Consider the following 15,766-nt stretch of genomic DNA (forward strand, 5'->3'; position numbering starts at 1 on the left):
AGGGGATCAGGAGGATCTTAGAGAAGGTAGCTCTTAGATGAGCACTGATGTATGCCGTCGGCCAGGGACCAAGAGGCAGTGGCCTTTAGACATGTGCAGGGTGGAAGGCCGGGGTTTGTGTAGTGGCTGTTCTGGAAGAGGGGTCAATGAAAATCAGGAAAGTGTCTGAAATGCAAGCCTGCTGTGCCCTTGGACAACAGCCAGTGCACGAGTATGATTTAATGTCGCCAGCAGGCCAGGCCGTCTGTGCCAGCACAAGGGCCAAGCGCCTGCGAGAGGACTGGCCTCCCTCTGGATGAGCTGGTGCTTGTCTCTTTGTGTCCTACCCCGTGGAAGGCCACTCTCAGCTGTGCTCTAAGTTGAACTTGGAGTTCGTGCATGTTTTGAAGTTTGAAGGTTTTTTGTTTCTTTTCATAGATCTAGGTAGCATTTCTTTGTGTGTGTGTGTGTGTGTGTGTGTGTGTGTGTGTGTGTGTGTGTGTGTGTGAAAGGGAGTCTCCAAGGTCCTGGCATCTCACTTCCCAGTTCCTTAATGCGATGTGCTGATATCATGCTGTTTGATGAACAGTGATTGGCATAGAAAGCTGATGATTTATATTTGCTTTGTTTTTCTTTTGAATGCTGTTTAATAAACCACACCGAGTTATTTTTGGCACAGATGGAGCAGTCATGGAGCTCAATTTTCGGGATAAAAAGCATTTAATGAAAAGAAATAGTGATTATGGAGCTAGGGTTAGCCTTCACCAGTCTCCATCCGAGCAGTTCCTTGCCAATCTGTGCTGTAAACGCAAGGAAGTGAAATTAGAGATTTGGTATGGAAAAAAGAGCTGAGAGTCCTAAAGAATGGCGTGTGTGGAAATATAGAAAGATGACGTGTGTGTGTGTGTGTGTGTGTGTGTGTGTGTATTCACACAAATATATATGTCCACAACATCCCAAAGGCTGGGGTGATGGCATCAGTGAATGATGGGGTCACTGAAAATGTAGTGTTTGTGTTGCTTCTGATTGTTGACATTTGACCTGCAGGATGAAAGGCATGAGAGTTCAAGTCTTCTTTGGGTCAGTGTAGAATTTTATGATTGCATATATATAGCATATATATGCATATAGCTCCATAGATAGATAGGATTGATTTTGAATCAGTTATTATGCCATGATTACATCCATATAGCTAATTATATTTTAGTATTACTATATTAATCTATGGCGAGGTAATAAAATGTAACATAGTTATCTTACTGTATTATTTGTTCTCATGTGTCCAAGTTATATAGCTGTATTTCTATCTGCGCCTCCACCTAAGTTGAAATTTTATCTGGACAAAACAAGATTGAGATGATCGTAACTGTGTGGCTACTGTGAAGGGACCTGTGAGGTTTGTTGCTTGGTCGACAGTTGTGCTGAGACATTGGGCTGAGTTCTAAGGAATGATTTTCTTGGCACTCTCTGTTTAGGTGGAATGACCTGCTTTGGGGGAGCTCCCTTACTCCCCTAGACCAGTCTGTGCACGCCTAGGCAGTGCAGTGCTTTCAAGCTCCAGCATGCATCGGGATTGCTTGGAGGTTTTGTGAGAAGCCCTGTTACTAGGCCCCACCCTTGGAGCTGTTGAATAGGGGTGAGGTGGGGCCAGAGGATTTGCCCTATAACAAGTTTTCTGGTGACATTGAGGGAGCTTATAGGAAGCTCACACTCTGAGAAGCATGGGAGTGAATGAAGCACGCAGCTCAAACACTACTGTGCGTAGGGGCCCTGTGAGGATCTCGGATAAACACTGACTCTGACTCAGCCTGGATCTGAGCGTGAGAATTTGCATTTTTTTCTGTCTTCCAGGTGATAACAGTGCCCTTGGGTTCATTAACCAACCCTTTATTAGGGATGGTAAGACCTGAGAAATTAAAACATACAGATGTTGAGTCCAATACAGCTCAGATGTCCTGAAAGCAGTTTTGTTTCAGTAAATCTGTACAAGGGAAAAAATTTAAAAATTGACTTTGGCTTTTCAATAGAGGTTTTTTTTTTTTTTTTTTTGAGGCGGGGGAGTGAAATATCATTTTCTCACACATATCCCACCATCATTCCAGACATTCTACGGCTCTTCTCAGAAGTTCTGTAGATAAGAATGCCTTTGCTCACTCGGTGAGAGTTTTGCCCTTCAGAAAATGCTTCCTTGGTTCAGTCTACTCCTGTGCTTTAAATAAGAAAACCTTCATGTTCTTTTATTTGAATAAGCTTTGATGTTTACTTCCAAATTGAGTTCTTTCTCATAAACGCTCCCAACAAAGAATTTGAGGGTATAATACCATTGTGTCCACTCAAGCACTTTCTGGTCATGCCGCTGGAGTTATGTCCAAGGAATTATATAATAAATAGGCAATATTAATATTTTTTTAAAAAAAACGGGGATTTCTGTCCTTTGCCTGCAGCAATTTAGGATTGCATTAAGAAAATTAATTGCCTTTTATGAGAAAATTCTGGTTTCCTTATTAACAACAAACTGGATATTTTATTGTTCTCTCCGTTGACTCATACAAAAACCGTTTTGCTGCGATGGGCTGCAGGTTTGCTTTCTGTTTAATTTTCATCTTCCCAGATTCCATTGCTTCACTAGTTTAGATTTTCTTCCATGAAAGAAATAGTCTCACAGGATCAGCAGTAGCTCACATACCCGCTAGGAGATGAAAATCTCAAACCAGAAAAGCTGACTCTTAATACTTCTTTAATCTTCAATATGTTATCTTTTCACACACAGAGAAGAAAGCCTGTAGATGCCTGCCTGTATGCCTGTCCCTGTTCATGTCATGTAGTCAGGTGATACAGTTGCATTGCAGGGAAACCATCTCCAGAAGGAAAATAAGTAACTCACCATCTCACAGCTCCCAAGAGATCAAACTGGGATTTGAACATATGTAGGGAAGCCTATCTTCAAAGTTCTGTTTTCTTTTATGTGTAAAGTTGTCCTAATTCACATGCCAGCTTCTTTGTTTTGTTTTCAAGGCAAGGTTTCTCTGTGTAACAATTCTGGCTGTCCTAGAACTCACTCTGTAGACCAGGCTGGCCTCAAACTCGCTCAGATCCACCTGCCTCTGCCTCTCAAGTGCTGGAGTTAAAGGCGTGGGTCACGACTTCCCAGCTCACCTAACAGTTTTTTTGGAATAGTGTTCTTAGAACATGGACATTAGACCAACAAGAGGAGGTTTTAAATGGGAAAGGGAAGAAAGAAACTCCCTGGTCACTCATATCTCTTTAGTTCCTGATCCAGCAGCCACCAAGAACTCTGTGAGCCGTGTTACATGAATCTAGTCAAGATGAGAGCCCAGTTGGGGCTAGCATCCCACAGTTTATATGGCAGACTTGTAGAGAACACGGTCCTGGGTTGTGAAGCCATCCTCTCTGGGCTTCAGAACTGTCTTCAGATCATGGCTGAGGTGTTAGAGTCGAGGCTCTCCAGTCCTCTCTTCTTCTTTGCTGGCCCTGTCCCAGATATCTGTGGGGGAGGACTGTGGGAATGACCCAGCAGTCCGGAGGGTCAGAAAGCCCTCTCTGTCTTGGTATCATGGAACAAGTGTGCTGACTCACGGCAGTTCAGCTTTCTAGTCCACTGATATCGCTGATGCTGCAAATCCAGTTTCTCATTCCCCATTCCCATCACCGTGAAAGATGCCGCCTTCATTCTGGCCCCTCCTCATTTGTTCCTAGTCATCCTTTATGGTAAACCAGGTACGTGGAGCTCAGGCTGTTGTGCTGGCAGATGGCCTCTGTGGAATTTTAGTCTGTGTGGATGATGAATTTTAATGCAGGACTTTGTGATAGCCCCATCAAAGAATTGTTGGTGTTGTTTTGCAATGTTCTGTGGAGGCATTGTTTCCCGTGAGCCACCGTACAAATAAGGTCATCTTATTAGTTGAACCACACATCTTCAGTGATAGCTCAAGGGGAAAACAAGCACGATCCATGGATGAGGATATTTGCGATGTGAGGCACCAGGGATATTGGTTCAGACAAGAAAATGTTCACAGACTGTGAGCATGTGCTACCAACTCACAAGTCAAGAGTGTTGGGAGAGCTCAGCGCTTGAGAGCGAGCGATGGATCCTTCACTTTCTACTTCAGCTCACTGATGCATTGGGACCTTTCCTCTGTTCGTAAAACAACTGACAAAATTGGGAGCATTTGGAGGATCGATTGAGATGAAGCCGGAACGCACCTAGTGACTGTGGTAGAATTAGAGGATTGACACGCTATAGAGAGTCTGTGGGTTCCCCGTACCCACATTTGATTTCAGGGCCAATTTTGAAAATTAAAGGAAAGTCTACCTGTTTCAGGCTTGGTAAGACATCCTGTCCACAGAGTGAAGGTCAAAGGCCTGCTTCCCATAACTCCACTTTGGTTAGCTGGTCGGTTGGGGAAGATGAGAGACCGATGTCTACACCTCCTCCCCCCATTACAGACTGAGTTCTAGCAGGGGTACCATCCAGAGAAAGATGTCTGATGTGGGTGAGCTGTCAGAGACTGTGGAGTCAGAGAGAGATTTGGCAGAGATTGAGTCCATGAGGTAAAAAGGCAAGGCTGTCGCTGACAAATGCTGCCCAGGTGTGACTGTGCCATTTCATAAGCGGCCCCCATAGTGCCGTCCTCCGTGTACAAGGATGAACAGTTTGAAAATGAATCCTTACTCAGACAGGTGGGCTGGTCTCCAATGGTTCATTGACAGCTACAATGAATTTGTAAGCACTGTCACGCTTAGCAAGTATCAGCTGGATCGCAGCGGTAGAAGCTTGCATTTTCCTGAGAACAAAGGTATTCGTCTACGTAGATCTATACCATACACTTTTTTTTTCCTTGAAACACTTTTATCATGTATATTTAATGTATACAGCATGGTTGCTAGGGTCTATAGTGGGAGCCAAAGGTTTTCAAAGTGAGATAAATGCACACCTGTCACCCAATGACATCACCTTTGCATTTGTCTCGTTGACCCACACAGATCAGATCTGATTTTGCGTGAGTTCCATACCCAATGCTGGGACTCAGGTATCTGCTACAAATGTCACCATGTCTTTCCTGCTTTGTGTCTGTGAAGTGTAGGGGTATAGATCTTATTCGGATAAGGGCACATTTATTAAAAATGGCACAAGCTTTATAGATTCTGTCTTCCATAGTAGAAATGAACCAATGATGAAGTAAAGCAAAATTTTTAGAGTCCTGTAAATGTGTAGCTACAAGGGACATACTTGACATTTCTTAGGTCAATTTGGGATTTCCGAAGATTTCTGTTTTTAGCTGGTGACATTTGGTGGCCTTTCTGTCATTGATACAGCCTTTCAGTGCGCTTTGGGTGGGCAGGGCTGAAAGATCCTTTTATTATTGCTATTTGGACAATCTTCATTAATCTTCCGGGGAACTTTAAAGAGCCTCCACTCTTAGCTCAGTCTTTGCCGATGGTTATGTGCTTCTAGGACTACCCATTGTCCAAGGGGCTTCCTCCGTTTCCTTAAAGAATAGAACAAGGCTGTAGTTCAAAATTAAAATCATTGGTGTTTTTTTTTTTAAGTTAGAACATGAAAGATGCATGAAAAACATCTAGGTCTCAGACTCTTTATTTCTTTGTTTCCAGTAGAGAGAAGAATGTTAAATGGTCAGGATCGTATGGGTTGTGCCTGTCGCTAGAAGCCAACATAAGAGAAGTGAGTTTACACTTTAGTAAGAATGATGTAGGACAATGTAGGATTGAGGAATGATGAACTAAAATAGGACCCCAAGAGGAAGACGTGTGTGTGTGTGTGTGTGTGTGTATGTGTGTGTGTGTGTGTGTGTGTGTGTGTGTGTGCTTTCTCACCAAGGAAAAGACCTAAAAGGCAAGCAAACAGCAGATCCCTTTTTGGTTTTAAATAATTGTGGACTCACAGAAAATTGAAAAGAACAGCAGAGAGGTGCCCTGACTCTTCATAGAAAGTCTCTGAATGATTTCTCCAAACGGAAGTCTGCTTCGGGTGAAAGAGGTTGTGCTCAGTGACATTATGAGCTCGTGAATTCTCCTCTTGCTCACAAGCCCATGCCAACCCCGAGTTTTTCCTGTGACAGAATGAGGACCAGTACAGGCTAGAATGCCTGCTGACTTGTGGACATGTGCTTGCTTTTATAAAAATATGCAAGAGTGTGCATATACTGAATGGTTGCCAAACATCAGGTTTCTGTTGTGAAGTCTGCATGTACTTATCACCTAGGTGTTCACCAGAATTTGACGTGTATCTTTTATCTTTACCTTATAAATGTAGTAACCAGGGTTTAGAGATATTAAACAGCCTCTCAACATGCCGATCCCAGAGTAGGTGTGACCATTTGTATCAAATTATATCAGGAGCCTAAATTTTGCCTCAGCTCTGTAGCCGCCAAACCTCAGATACACATTTTAACTTTATTGAACTGTATGTTGTACTTCTGTAAAATAGAACTGATATTTACTTCAAAGAATTCCTGGGTTTGTCTTGAAAGAATGAAACATTACAAAATGCTTATTAGCCCATGGTAACTGTATGAAACATTTTTTCAAAGTACTTATTAGCCCAAGGTAACTGTCTATAATGGTTGGCTCTCCTTCTCTGTCCTGATTTTCCAGTAATTATTTTTCTTCTTGAAACAGTGTTGTTTTAGATAAGATCATAGCACATGAGTTCATACACATCAAACACATACAGACACAGGCACACACATACAGGTGCACACACACGGCACACACACACACACACACACACACACCTGCTGACTCAATCACCTACACACGTTTGTCTAAATTGCTCCTGCAGAGTATTTTGCAAAATGCTATGCTCATTAGCTTTAAAATCTGCATAATTGCTCTGATGTTAGCCAGGATATTTGCACACTGTTGGGTGGATACTCTTTACTTGCATATAGTTGGATTTCTCTCTAGCATGGTTTGGGGTGGGATTTACGTTCTTTCTCATAGTTGCACTTGGTTGCTTCATCTTTTTCTAATGGATTGGGATTTATTTCAGAGACCTTCCAAGTCCTTTCCTATTTTCACATTTGTTTCCTATTTTTGATTCATCATTAAATCCGAAAAATCTGTTCAGCAACCTGAAGAACATGAAGTGTTGTTTGGACACCGCAGAGCCCCTTTACGCCCACATCACTTAGCTACAGCACTTGACTCCTGTTCCAAGCCTGTTTGCTTTCATTCTCTCTCTAGAGCCCTTGGGTGTTGGCTTTGCTTTTGTTTGGTCTTTGGGGAGAGAGTACTGAAAGGGGTTGGTGAGTTGTACAGAGACTAAAGACAGAAGGTCTGTCAGGCTCTTGTTCCTCAAAGTTAGTCACAGAATGTGCCTTCCAGGGCTTTCCTTTTTTCATTAAAATCTTCATCCAGAAAGTCATCCATTCATATCGGTTTGTCATATTAGTGTGCCGATTGGTTTTGTCGACTTCACACAAACTCTGACATGGCTGGGAAGCAGGAAATCTTAGTTGAGAAAATTCTTCAATATGGTTGGCCTATAGGCAAGCCTTTGGGGATTTACTTGATTAATGTTTGATAGGGGAGGGCCTAATTCACTGGGGGCAGTGCCACTCCTAAGCAGGTGGGTGGTCCTGGGGTATAGAGGAAAACAGTCTGGCCAAGCCTGAGGAGCAAGTCACTAACAGTTTTCTCCCAGGGCCTCTGCATCAGCTCCTGTCTCCAGGTTCTGGAGCTGACTTCCCTCAGTGATGACCTGAAAGTTGCAGGCTGATGTAATAGACCCTTTCCTCCCCAAGGTTCTTTTGGTCATAGTGATTTAACACTGCACTAGAAATCACAACTAAGACAATTGGTATAGCCAGATCTTACCATTAGTATAGCCAGATCCCACAATTAGTATAGCCAGATCCCACGGAGACACAATGATAACATTTTATAAGACAGTATACAGCATCACAACCAGGATAGCAAATACCAGTACAATTTAATGTGTTCATTGAGATTTCTCCAGTGGTTGTGTGTGTGTGTGTGTGTATGTGTCTGTCTGTGTGTGTGTGTGTGTGTATGTGTCTGTGTGTGTGTGTGTGTGTGTGTGTCTGTCTGTGTGTGTGTGTGTAAGAGAGAGAGAGAGATTTCCATTCAATCTTATTAACATGTAGATGGCTACATATCTACCATCACAGGCTCCCAAGAATCTTTAAAAGGGTAGGGACTGCAAGTATTGAAAAGAACTAACAGTTTTTGACCCTGCAACCCACCAATAATAGTTAAATATTTTAAGTAATTAGAGCAATGTCATAAATCTTATATATGTCTCTCAATAATCTCCTTTCCTGGATAGTAGATATCTTTGAATGCAGGGATCACTTTCATGTTTTATGTATGCATTTTACTAAGGCCCTGCTCATGAGGCCCTGCTTATCCTTCCTTCTGGGATGATTGATTCACGCTTAGAATACAAATACATTGTGTTCAAATGCACTCCCTGGCTTCTTAGCCAAGACCAGTGGTTTTCAAAGCTTACATCCTTATTATATTTACTTTCAACTATAGTATGTGAAAGTGTTTTATAGGTGTTTGATCTTTGGAAGGTGATATTTCAGCCTTTGATAAAAAAGAAGTTTAGGTGAGCGCTTCCTGGTGGAGGTAATCATCAAACCTGTGAGCCAACGACCCTTCCCACTGCTGTAGTCTCAGCTCTGTTGGCCATTGCCATCCAGGTATTTATCTTCCCTTCCCTCCTCCTCTCTCTCCTTCTCCTTCTCTCCTCTCTCTCCCCTCCCCATCACCCCCTATTTTCACTTCCCCTCCCTCCTTCTCTCTCTCCCTCCTTCCTTCTCTCTCTCTTCCCTCCTTCCTCCCTCCCTCCTCTTTCTCCTCCCCCTTCTTCCTCCCTCCCTCCTCTTTCTCCTCCCCCTTCTTCTTCCCTCCCTCCTCTCTTCCCTCCCTCCCTCCTCTCCTCCCTCCCTCCTTTTCTCCTTTCTTTTCTCTCCCTGTCCTTCTCCCTCCATCCCACCCACCACTGTGAAAGTGTTTTGTGCACTTCTTCTCTTTGGTCTATCATTAGAAACAACATTTTTCCCTCTAATGGACTGTGACAGAAAGTAATAAAATTGTAGTAGCTGTGACATGGGCTTTATTTGGAATTTAATATGTTCTCTGAAAAAAAATACCGGAGATGATTCACAAATTCTTCGGAGAATACACACAAATGAAATTTCTATATCATCCTGTTGCTGAGGATATCTATGAACAATAAAGTTAACTGTTCTTTTTCTTGTTGAGTATTGGGGCTTAACTTTTCCTGTGGTTATTTGCCTTGAAATTTTAGTATTGCTTTTCTGTACTGGCCAAGTTGTGGAGAAAACAACACAGAAACAAAAACAAACATATGGATTGAGTGAGCCTACCCAAGGGAAAGGTTGATGGCAGAGGGGTAACGAGAATTGAGAAAATGGTTTCTAGTACCGGAAAGGCCAGTCTCCTAACCTCTGAGTACTAGATGACCCTGACTTGATGTGATATTCAAGGCAATTAAAAACATACAGCCCACTGGGCTTGGCCACACATCCTTTTATCCATCAAACACTTGCTGACTGTTCACAGTATTCTGTTTGTATAAATAAGAGCATCCAATGACACAGTACCTTCTTTAAAAAAATTCATGGGGTTTGATTTATTGTGTATACTCACTATGGACCATTTACATTTTAAATGTCTTCATTTAAATGACTTAAATTCTCTTAACTCATTTTTCATCTTCTAATGTACCACGCCTGAGTTTCTAGAATTTGGGATTTACCTTGGCTAGGGTTGACATGGCCAGCTCGTTATTACATTGACCTTCTTGGGAAAGGAATCCCATCCCATGCTTGAGATATATAAAGAGGAAGTGATTGCTTATATTTAACAGGCAGGTTGTTACAAAGATGGGGGCCAGAATCCCAAAGGAGTTTAAACACAGTGTGTCCGAGGTTGAGGGAACAGTTAAAACAAGGACTGAGGAGAAATCCAGTGATCCAGTGAGGAAGAGCGGGAACCAGTCATAGGCGAGTGAAGTTCAGCCCTTACATGTTGGGTCTACCCATTTAGCCTATTTTCTTCACAGCACGTGTGTCTTTTGACATCTTCTGTTAAGCATTGTGAAAGTGGCCATCAAGTGGAAGCACAGGGCAGAAACAAGTTCTGGACTTGCCCGTGGTCAGTGCCCATTAAGTGATGAGTTGAGTCTTTCCCAATGGGAGCTCCAGCTGTAGGTGGGTACCTGGTTGGTGAGAAGACCTGGAATTGTAAGGAAAAGAGAAAGGCGTTGCTAATGTGTCACGCCGGAAGGGACCAAGAATGCAAGGCTCTGAAGAGCAGTCCCGTTTCCCAGAGACTTACAGAGTAGGGAGAGGTAGGAATTCCTTCTTCCCCTTTGTCCCGAGACCCCAGGGTAACAAACACGATAGTGCCCCTTTGGTGTGTGTCTCTCCTAGCTCAGGCCTGAAGTTGTCCAATGTTGTCCAATGAAATGGGTTCTAGTTCCACATTTTGTCTTACTACTCTTCGTGCTGTGGCTCCTGTGCTTTAATCTTGTGGAGTTTTGCTAAATAAGCCTCACCTAAGGCTCACTGCTGATCTGTTTTATGCATTTATTGGCTGTTGCCCGTGGCAACCATTGAATTATCTTAGTAATACTCTGATATGCTATTAAATTGGTGGCAGACACTCCGCATCACCACTGAAGTATTATAGAAACTTATTTCTCGAATAGGTAGCCTAAAACATCTTGGAGACGTAGATACTTTTCCTTTAATGCAGTTTTTATAGACTTGTCACTGTCCCACCAGGGCCCAGTGCAGAACACATCCCTCTCAGACCCTCATTCGGACATGGGAAATGAGGCTCATTCTTCCTGTTCATCTTGGCGTAGGCATTCACTTAGGATAAAAACAATCTGACTCATGCGTTTAAACCCTTCAGCCTTTAGCTTGTCTGGGATGGCTTGTCATTTGTCATTCTTCATTGCTTCCTAGGAGGAAGAAGCCAGGGTGGAGGGTGACCCGCAAAGCAAGAAATTATCAAACTGAAAGGGATTAGGGCTCAGTACTACATCCATTGATGATGGAGACAGAATGGCTATATCTATCACGAGTGGTGAAAAGCACACGCCCTCCATGAGACCTCAGCTGCTCAGTGAGCACGCTGGAATAATAACATGGCTGCACATGTTTGTACAGAGACTATATATTATGTATTTATGTCTCTCACATGTTCACTGACGATTCAGTCCAGTACAACTGTTTTCCTTTTCTTTCTTATGGTCTAAGCAATCATATAATTAACCTGTAGAGTCTCCTCAGAACTGCCAATTCTCATTAGAGTTTAAATGTCCTTTTGCTGTTCTGTTTTTGGGTTGTTTGGTCTTGAGACAGTCTCTCTACATAGCCCTTGCTGTCCTGGAGCTCACTACGCAGACCAGGCTTACAGAGATCTTCCTGCCTCCCAAGTACTGGGATTAAAAGCATGTGCTGCCATACTCAGCCAAGGAATTTAAATGTTTGTGAAGAATTTCTCTTTGTAATGTGATGGCTGGTGGCCTTGAATGAGGTCTGCCTTAGAGTTAACCCATGTGAATGTTGCCTTAAAACCCGATAATCATCTAATTAGGATGACCTAGTCATGTACAAGTGATAATACTACCAAGAGCAGTTATTTAAAAAGTATAATTTCTGAATTATTTTCTTCTCTTTCTTTTTAAATCTTTAGATTCATAGCCAAACCATGTGCCATAGCCCTCAACATCCAGGCCAATGGACCACAAGTTGCCCAGCCAAACGCCATTCTGGAAAAGGTCTTCAATGCTATAACAAAGGTAGGAGTGTCTTCCAGGGAACTGCTTTGCTCCACCTCCACTCCTAACCTCCAGTCATTCCATCCCGTCTCTCCTGGGTTCTGATGAACAGTTTTTCCTCCTCTCAGACAGCGGCTCCTAAGAGAGAGTGTAGGTGTTATGATTGGACCCAAAGTGCAAACAGTAGATAAAGGACATTTGTGGCCTCTTGGTTGACTCTAGCTGATTTTACAAGCTCTCTGTGCAAAGGTCTTGATTAGATAGAGGTTGGTCCAATCCAGTGCCTTTTTCAGCCTCAGGTGACATGAAGCATACAGATAAGACCTGGGAGGGAGTGACCAGTCAAAGCTTACAGTGGGGTGCATACATGTGTGAGACCTGGAGCCTCTTGGCTGAGAGCGAGTACCACCCGAACATTCTAGGGTTGTGATAGACAAATGTGAGCGATAGTGGAAGGCCATGTTTGAAGACTTGCTGTGTGAAGAAATAAAGGAACTGGGCCAGCAGAGTTAGGAGAGAGGCTCGCAGTGCAGAGTTAATGAAGAGAGAAAACGTTCAGCATCAAGGGAGCTAAACAAGTCTGAACTAAAAATGAGACCCAGAGACCAGAGGAGGAGGAAGGAGGCAAGTGATTAGTATATATTTAACCATGAAGAAGATGAAGAGAAACATCAGGGGCACTCAATCTGAACCTCAGATAAAGGAAGCAAGCCAACACGGAGCCCACACATCTTCCTCTCAGCCCCTAAGACCCCTACATGTCTCTCCTCACCCTTGACTGGATGAGAAAACACAAACAGGAGGGATGGGACGTTCTGTGTGCTTCTGTATCGAACGGTTCCTTTGACCCATTGCGGGTTTCCAGCGAGCCAGACAGGTGTATGAGGTGTGATTTGGCAGTGTTAAGTCGATGCTGTTTCGTCTGGTTTGTGGTGGTAGCCATTAGCACCCTTAGTTTCATGTCTTGCAGCTGTTAATTCAAGCATCCAAACCCTTTTGTTTACCTCGCTGCCTTCACTCCTGCCAAAAGTCTACAGGAGTTTTCTCTGTCCTCTTAAAAATGATACTTCTGCTAGAAAATTTGAGGACAGATTGGGTCTTCTGTTTAACGTCTCTGTAAGGAGAAGGAAAAGAATGAATGGAATTTTAGGGAAAACTTTTTGTAGTTTTGAGTTCAGCCTCATGGGACACATACCCTGTGGTATTAGAGAAAGTAAATATTTAGAAAACAACCTCACTTTTCCATGTAGTTTACCTTACTAAAGTGAAATAACTCTCCTATTAGTCTCATTATTTTTTCTTACAACACTGACGCTCAAATTCAGGCCATTATAAATGCTAGCAAGAGCCACATCCCCAGCCCTGTCAGGCTGTGTTTAGGTTGTTCTGTAATGTCTGTAGGCTGGGGGATATCAATGGGAAAAAACAGAACCTCAAGAATGCCTGGGCATACTGTCTCACTGAATACATATATAGCTATCATATATGGCTATCATAGGCTCCTTTCCCCTGGCGACAGCTGAACACCCTGTGCCTTGGCACTGGGGGCAAAGTTCAGATAGGCCTTTCTCCTATCTCCAGGTCCATTGCCCCAGTTCATGATGGATAGGTGACCTCCAAGGGCATCACAACCCCTGCTACAAGATTGCAAGTAGGCAAGAGGCTCCCCTTAGCTGAGTCACCCAGGGAGTACAGAGGTGGTTGCCCTGCCCCATAACAAGAAACCTCAGAGAGAAGCCAACCCTATCTTACATCTCCTTGCTGTTCTTGCTCGTTTCAAGCCCCTTCTGAGGGAACCAAAGGCAGTAGCTATCAGTAGATAGGGAACAGAGGAAGGGGAGTAGGTGGATCCTGGTGAGCAGGAGATGGGAAGGGGCAGTGAGTGCCTATTTGGGTGTAAGCCTCTGCATGTGGCCAGACTCTTAAGTGTCTGTAACATGCTCCTTTGGCCGTTCGATTTTACTTGCAAGAACACGTTATACTACATCAAAAAGTAATGTAGAATTATAAGAGATAAGCCATAGAACATTAAATTCCCTTCTAAATGCAGGGTCCTGCTATATGGGACCACATTAGTCGTCTTCTCCGACTTTTCTCTCTGACATCACCGGGTGGATACAAGTCATTACATTCTTCATCAGTTTCTTCTCTTGGGGTAACATCTGTCTGCGTTTTATCTGTCTCTCCCTTCCCTGCCCTACAGGGAAATCTATCATATTTTAAATCCTACCAGGAACCTTCCACCTGCCCTACAGGGAGACCTATCCCATTCTAAACACAATAGAGAACCTACTGCCATTAGGAAATAATTAAAACTCTTGGTATTTGCCCGAGTCAGACCCTGAAAGTCTGTAAGTAGGAGCAGTATTTTTTTCTTACTAATGTTGGGCCTCCAACAAGTGCCTTAACTTTTGGAGGCCTTAGACATCTTCAGATAATGTACTCACAGGATTTCATGGGGATTCAATAAAATACCACTCACACATTGTTTAGTAAATGGCATGCCATCTGTTCCAGCCAGGCTCTCTAGGTTTTAGCTGCCTCACTCCTATGAGGAGGGAAAGCTCTGATGATGCCTGGTGTTTTGAGAACTTTGGATTCTATGGTTTGATGGTGGAGCCAAAGGACCCACTGTTACTGACTGCTGAGCCCATTTCAATACACCAAATGATTATTTTTTGCTGGTGAATTTTTTTAATAAAGATTTATTTATTATATATACAATGTTCTGCCTGCATGTATCCCTGCAGGCCAGAAGTTGGCACCAGATTTTATTCCAGGTGGTTGTGAGCCACCTGGCAATTGAACTCAGGACCTCTGGAAGAACAATCAGTGCTCTTAACTGCTGAGCCATCTCTCCAGCCCCCAACCAGTGAATGTTTTTGAGTACTTGTCTTTTGACTGTTTTCATCTTGTTATTTGATTTTTAATTTGTATTGCTTTAATTTTTAATTGTATTGTTTTTAATTTAGAGGCCTTTTCTTACCATGGCAGTGAAACCAGCTACCTCACTTTCCAAATCAAATCAGTTCTCAAGCCATAAGAGTAAAAATATACAGCAATTATGAAGCGGCATTTCATAGTGTTGGATCACTTTTTCCTGGAGAGACAAGAAAACACTTTATGGACCTCAGATGGGCACCAGTATCTGACAGAAGTACTCTTTCGCCCATGTCCATCTTGGTGAGACCTGTGATTTTATCGGACTTCCGATAGAGCACCGGAGAGGTGTTGCTCACGATGCATGTGATACACCAATAGTCGCATCACTACAGAGTTCCATCACATCATGATAGCTGCATGGAAGCTAAACAGTGGAGTCCCGATTTCAGTTAACCCTTTACTTCCTCTGTGCTCTGGTACCTCTCGAGAGCCTTTGCAGTAAGAAAGGGTATGATGACTATAGTCTCAAGCCAGGGTGTCCTGAGCCTCCTTCCCTCTGTTTAGTTACACGTCAGAGGCAGGAGCTGCTGAAGTGGCTCAGAGGCTAGGAGCGCTTACTGTTCTTCCAGAGGACCAGAGTTCAGTTGCCAGGACTCGTGTTAGCGGCTCATAAACAGTTGGACCACCAGTTCTGGGGCATTCCAGAATCCTTTGTTCTCTGTGGGGATATGAAGGCACTTGCTCGTGTACATGAAAACATACACGTATGCATTCTCTCTCTCCTTCTTACACACAGACCACACACACACACACAAATAATAAAATAATTCCTGTATAAAATAGTAGACAGATTCTCTGTAATTTGTCTTCATTTTTTTTTCTTTTCTAAGACAATTGTCATTAATTTTAGCTAACCAGAAGATTATACAAGATTACTGGGGAAGTTTGTGCATTTTGAATATATTTTAAACTGTAAAACTAAGAGAGGAAGAACTGTGAGGGATGGTGTCGGAACAGAATGTTTAACAGTGTGTGTTCTTACAGTATAAAAAGGGTGCAGATAACTCGAACTGAGCA

The 15,766-nt window shown here is 43.0% G+C and overlaps 1 protein-coding gene across 2 annotated transcripts in view; it reads left to right on the forward strand.

Annotated features, from left to right (window-relative positions):
- The window catches only part of Cers6 (ceramide synthase 6), a 244,418-nt gene that overhangs the window by 52,698 nt on the left and 175,954 nt on the right, over positions 1 to 15,766 (forward strand). For both annotated transcript variants that reach the window (XM_048425933.3, XM_048425934.3), the window contains exon 2: positions 11,722 to 11,827. In XM_048425933.3, the coding sequence (XP_048281890.2) occupies positions 11,722 to 11,827 (106 nt within the window). The remainder of the gene's footprint in view (positions 1 to 11,721; positions 11,828 to 15,766) is intronic.

The sequence above is a fragment of the Myodes glareolus genome, chromosome 21 (genome assembly GCF_982192425.1).
Source record: "Myodes glareolus chromosome 21, mMyoGla1.1, whole genome shotgun sequence".
Lineage (NCBI taxonomy): Eukaryota > Metazoa > Chordata > Mammalia > Rodentia > Cricetidae > Myodes > Myodes glareolus.